Here is a 5,783-nt window from a genome sequence, read left to right as displayed (position 1 = left end):
TTTTTTTTTTAAAGATACAGTTTTATTTTCATCAAATGTTTCCCGACTCAGAAAATCCCCCACCCCCACCCCCCTGAATCCCAGTGGCATCAACACAGCTGGCTGGCGGCGTTGCTGGTGAGACAGTCTCAGCGCGAGGGAGGCTGCTGGCCCCAGGCCCTGGCTGCACCCCGCTGTCCCATCCTGGGGGCTCCAAAGCCAAGGGGGTGTGGGGGATGAGGAGATCCCGCTTGGTCCTCCCCCTGCAAGGCCAGCCCCACCCAGCACATGGGGCTCAGACCTCAGCTTGGTGGGAACCGTCTGACAGTTCCCAAATCTGTGAGCTCAGCCAAGTGGAACCTGCTGCTCTCCAGATCCCCAGGCCTAGCAGGACGGGGATTTCGCTTCTCACCGGATCCCAGCCGGGCAGATCCCCGGGCCCAGCAGAACAGGGATCTCTCTGCTCACCAGATCCCAGCCGGGCAGATCCCCGGGCCCAGCAGAACAGGGATCTCTCTGCTCACCAGATCCCAGCCGGGCAGATCTCCGGGCCCAGCAGGACAGACAGTGTTGGCTTTGTCCACGTCACCTGCCCAGGCAGTCGCTGTTCAAGGGCCGTGCCCTGCTAGAGGGCACCGCTCATATGGGCCTGGCACCCTCATTGTGGCAACTGCCCCTCCACCCGCCGGCGAAGTCCCCGGACTCCAGCCTGTTTGAGGGGGGCAGGGGGCTGCAGTAGAGGAGTCTGTCCAGGGTGCCGGCGGCAGGGGGGTGCCCGTTGAGGAGCAGTGCCTGCCGCACCAGGGCCGCCATCTCCTCGTGCCTCTCGCTCTCCCAGTCAGCTGGCGCCTCCTGCTGGCAGCCGGTGGCGCCAGGCTCAGGGCCCAGGTCCTGGCCACCGCTGCTGTGGGCCCGGCACTTGAGGCGCAGCTTGTGGGGCAGAGCAGCCAGCTTGACGTCTGGGGCAGGCGGGTAGGGGGCGGGCGGGCACCCCCAGCCGGGCTCCTCCCCACTCTCCTCGCTGGAGTAACCTGCGAAGGGGGAACTCAGCTCAACCACCATCTCCATGGGCTCCGGCCTGGCCTCCCGCGCCGCCTCCTCCCCAAGGAAGCCAGCAGGGGCGCCGTAGCCCTCAGCCCGTGGGCAGCCATACGGCTCGGGGGGGCCCTGCAGCTCCCCCTGCTGGCAATAGGCCTCACAGTCGCCATGGCGACCCCCGGGTATCTGCTGGGCATAGCTCCCCAGGGCCTTCTCCTCTTCTTCCTCCTCTGCCCCGTCCCCCTGCTCCGGCACCCCCCAGGCTCGGGGCGGCTCCACCGCGGTGAAGCCATTGGCGCTGAAGAGGATGACGCCCCGGGAGGCCGGGGCCTGGGGGTCGGGGGGGCGCAGCGCCCCGTCATCCCCCCGGGCCCGGCTCACGGCCTGCGCCTCCCCCGGCGTCCGCGGCAGCGGGCTGTCCCGGGAGGAGCCGTCGGACATGTCGGAGAGGGAGCCCCGCGGCGAGTATTTGGCTCCGGCGGCGTCCCGGCCAGGCTGCTCCGTCTCGGACGAGTCCTCCGAGTGCTGGGCCCGGGAGGAGGCGCTGGAGTAGCCGCTGCTGCCCCCGCAGCGCTCCCGGCTGGCGGCGCTGAGCTGCTGGCTCTTCTCCACGAAGGCGGCGGTGCTGAGGAGCCCGAAGCGCAGCTTGAGCTGGAGCAGCTCCGTCTTGAGGCGCAGGTTCTCCTCGTTGAGCGCCAGCACCCGGCTCTCCAGCACCAGGTCGTTGAAGCGCCGCTTCTCCCGCGAGCGCTTGGCCGCCTCGTTGTTCTTCCGGCGCTTCTCCCAGTAGCTGGCGTCCTTCTTCTCGTCCGAGATGAACTCCCGCTTGCGCCGGCAGCTGGCGCTGGCTTTGCCCTTCAGCGCCCGAGCCCGGGGCATCGCGCCCTCCGGGGAGACGCCCCCTGCCACGCACTGGGCAGGCGAGCGGAGACCCTCCATCGCAGGGCCAGAAATAGAACCCAGGGCACCCCTGCTCTGACCCCCGACACTCCTTCGGCGCCTTCAGAGAGCCCTGGACGGTCACCGGGGAAGGGTCGGGACGCTGAGGTTAGAGATGGCTCAAGAACTCACCCGTGGGTCTCTGCCACCGGGATATGGGTCCACAGATGCCTGTCACCGGGACACTGCGCCCTGGATCTCTGCCACGGGGATAACACACCCCAGATCTCTGCCACGGGGATATAGGTCCACAGACGTCTGCCACCGGGACACTGCACTCTCTGCCACGGGGTTAACACACCCCAGATCTCTGCCACGGGGATATAGGTCCAGAGACGTCTGCCACCGGGACACTGCGCCCTGGATCTCTGCCACGGGGATAACACGCCCCAGATCTCTGCCACGGGGATATAGGTCCACAGACGTCTGCCACTGGGACACTGCGCCCTAGATTTCTGCCACGGGATATGAGTCCACAGACGTCTGCCACCGGGACACTGCGCCCTGGATCTCTGCCACCAGGACACTGTGCCCTGGATCTTTGGCACGGGGATAACGTGCCTCAGATCTCTGCCACGGGGATATAGGTCCTAAGATGTCTGCCACGGGGACACTGCACCCTGGATCTCTGCCACGGGGATAACACACCCCAGATCTCTGCCACGGGGATATGGGTCCACAGACGTCTGCCACTGGGACACTGCGCCCTAGATCTCTGCCACGGGGATAACACGCCTCAGTTCTCTGCCACGGGGATATAGGTCCACAGACGTCTGCCACCGGGACACTGCGCCCTGGATCTCTGCCACCGGGACACTGCGCCCTGGATCTCTGCCACGGGGATAACACACCCCAGATCTCTGCCACGGGGATATGGGTCCACAGACGTCTGCCACTGGGACACTGCGCCCTAGATCTCTGCCACGGGGATATGGATCCACAGACGTCTGCCACTGGGACACTGCGCCCTAGATCTCTGCCACGGGGATAACACGCCTCAGTTCTCTGCCACGGGGATATAGGTCCACAGACGTCTGCCACCGGGACACTGCGCCCTGGATCTCTGCCACCGGGACACTGCGCCCTGGATCTCTGCCACAGGGATATAGGTCCACAGACGTCTGCCACCAGGACACTGCACGCTGAATCTCTGCCACGGGGAAAACGCGCCCCAGATCTCTGCCAGGGGGAAAATGCGCCCGAGATCTCTGCCACTGGAACAGATGATTCTCGCTAGCTCCTCAGCCCAAGCAGTTAACAAGCCCGGTGGCCAGGCAAGCTGCTGCCGTGCGTGGCCCTCCAGCTGCTACCGACAAGCCACGATGGGCACCCTCGGGCGCCAGCAGGTACATTGGGGACCTGTGGACCATCTTCTGGGCGCCTGGAGGAGCCGCTGTTCCGCTAGGGACTGTGGGATTCCGGGGGGGGCGGTTCAGGCTCGGCTGTGTCCCTTCCGTGCCTGCCGGCCGCGCTGGGAAGGCGCTGGCCCCCGGCCAGGAGCTCTGGCCCCCGTGTCCTGCTCCAGGAGGCTGGCTGCGGAGACGCGGCTGGGCTGCGGGCGTTGTGGGATGTGAGGTGGGCGGGGGGCGGGAGCCGTGTCAGGTCCGGGAGGAGGAGGAGGAGGGAACACCTAGGAGGAAGGACACGGAGGGCGGTTGGAGCACGGCCCAGCACGTCACACCCCTCTCCGCCGCTTACATAAGCCACAGGCGAGCAGGTCTGGGCAGGGCGGGAGAGGCCTCTGGGCCCAGCGGGCAGCGCGCCCCACATTCCGCCCCGCTACGGCGACGCGTGTGCCATGGCCTGCCGGGTGCCAGGGCTGCCCCAGCTACACACCGCGCACCAGGCATACACACACACCACACAGCTACAGACACACCACACACCGTGAACACACACACACACACACAGCTACAGACACACCACACACCGTGCACACACACACACAGACACACCACACACCGTGCACACACACACACACCAGACAGCTACACAGCACACACCAGACAGCTACACACTGCGCACACACACCCACACCAGACAGCTACACACTGCGCGCACACACACTGCGCACACACACTACACGGCTACACACTGGACCAGCAGTCACCACACACACCACAGTAACACTGCGCACCACACGCACACACACAGACACTACACAACACACACACCACAATACAGCTACACACCATGCACACACACACTACACACCACACACCAACATATCATTTGCACACACACTACACACCACGTATGCACACACTACACACCACACAGCTACACACTGTGCAGACACTGCACACCACACAGCTACACATTGCACACCGCACACACTCATACCGCGCACCTCACCACACAGCTACACACTGCACGCACACACACACACACTATACATGGTGCACACACAGTGCACATTGCACACACACACACTACACACACTAGACACTGCACACCACACCAGTACACACTGCACACCACACAGCTACACACATCGCACTGCACGCACACACACTACATATGCACACACCCTGCACCCAGCTACACACCATGCACACACGACAGTGCCCACAGCTACACACTGCGCACCACACGTGCACTTACCACGCACGCACACTGCCCACTGCGTGAACACACAGCATGCATGCCACACACTGCCCACAGATGCACACTGTATAATGCCTGCCACACATTGCCAACAACTATACAACACGCACGCCACACCACACACCGCAAACACATCACACACATCACACTGTACATGCTGCACCCCGCACACACCTCACACACTGCACACACACCACGCATGCACACAGTGCACACCGATCACACACTGCAGACTACACAATTACACACTGCACCCCACACAGACACTGCACAACACACAATACGCACTGAACACTGTGTACATCACACATCTGACACTATACTGCACAGACACACGCATGCACACACTACACAATTACACATTGCACCCCACACAGACCTGACACAAACGCTGCCCAACACCCACACTGTACCATACACATGGCACACATTACACAACTATACACAGCACCACACACCCACACTACACACTGCGCACCACCCACTGCACACCCCACAGAGACACCACACACACACGGCCCAACACACATTGCACACCGTGTACGCATCACACACTGCACAAGGATACAATTACACCTTGCCCCCCACACAGACATCACACACTGCCCAACCACACTACACACCACCCATCAGACACGGCACACCCCCTACCCACCAGGCACCCGCCACACACAGTACCCCATGCACACATCACACAGTGCCACACACACACACACACACACACACTACACCCCCACCTTGCCGCGCCCCTGCTTTGACTGCCAGGGCGGCTGTAATGTGGCACGTCCGAGCAGTGGCAGGGCAGCCGGCCCGGGCGCGTCCACCCTGGGCAGAGGGGAGCCCTGAAAGCCAGACGAAAAGAGCGAGGCGGCTTCCCACTCTCCTTCCTCCCCTGGCCTGGCTCTTTCCCGGAAGGAGGCCAGTGGGGCTGGAGCGGGGAGGTGGGTTGCACAAGGCAGGACGCCCAGTGGGTCACAAGAGCCCGTTGTGCAACTGACCCAGTCCCGGGGAGGAATATTTCCAACCCCCTGGGCTGAGCCGGGGCGTGTGTGTGGAGCAGCACGCTCGGCCTGTCCGCCCCCGCCCGCGCGAGCCAGGCCGGCAGATGTGAGCACTAGGAATATAGGTCAGTAAACATTGAATATTTATCAGCCCCGGCAGTCAAAACAGGTCCGCTGCTGGCATATTGCACAACGCCGCTGCTTAGGCCCGGGCACGTC

General features: G+C 63.4%; 2 protein-coding genes across 2 annotated transcripts; both read right to left on the bottom strand.

Moving 5' to 3' along the window:
- Positions 1 to 1,957, bottom strand: LOC114019144 (nuclear factor interleukin-3-regulated protein). Its single transcript, XM_037888000.2, has one exon. It carries the CDS (start codon positions 1,954 to 1,956, stop codon positions 619 to 621), a length of 1,338 nt encoding a protein of 445 aa, XP_037743928.1. The 5' UTR covers position 1,957; the 3' UTR covers positions 1 to 618.
- A 127-nt stretch (positions 1,958 to 2,084) lies between these two features.
- Positions 2,085 to 3,326, bottom strand: LOC122463418. Its single transcript, XM_043533210.1, has 3 exons — positions 3,267 to 3,326; positions 2,621 to 3,189; positions 2,085 to 2,475 (listed from the first exon to the last, which is right to left on the bottom strand). The coding sequence occupies exons 1-3, from the start codon at positions 3,324 to 3,326 to the stop codon at positions 2,085 to 2,087; spliced, it is 1,020 nt and encodes a 339-aa protein (XP_043389145.1).
- Positions 3,327 to 5,783: the final 2,457 nt, after the last annotated feature.

This window comes from Chelonia mydas, chromosome 20, assembly GCF_015237465.2.
Source record: "Chelonia mydas isolate rCheMyd1 chromosome 20, rCheMyd1.pri.v2, whole genome shotgun sequence".
Lineage (NCBI taxonomy): Eukaryota > Metazoa > Chordata > Testudines > Cheloniidae > Chelonia > Chelonia mydas.
The sequence above is the reverse complement of the archived record's forward strand: the minus strand, read 5'-3'. Positions and strand labels throughout refer to the sequence as shown.

Bases quoted from the DNA above. Each gene is read 5' to 3' on its own strand.
- LOC114019144 (XM_037888000.2), bottom strand. From the start codon at position 1,956: ATGGAGGGTCTCCGCTCGCCTGCCCAGTGCGTGGCAGGGGGCGTCTCC.
- LOC122463418 (XM_043533210.1), bottom strand. From the start codon at position 3,326: ATGGTCCACAGGTCCCCAATGTACCTGCTGGCGCCCGAGGGTGCCCAT. The intron at 3,190-3,266 runs GTAGCAGCTGGA...CTGAGGAGCTAG, and splicing joins GTGCCCATCGTGGCTTGTCG to CGAGAATCATCTGTTCCAGT. The intron at 2,476-2,620 runs GTGGCAGAGATC...CACAGTGTCCTG, and splicing joins GTCTGTGGACCCATATCCCC to GTGGCAGAGATCCAGGGCGC.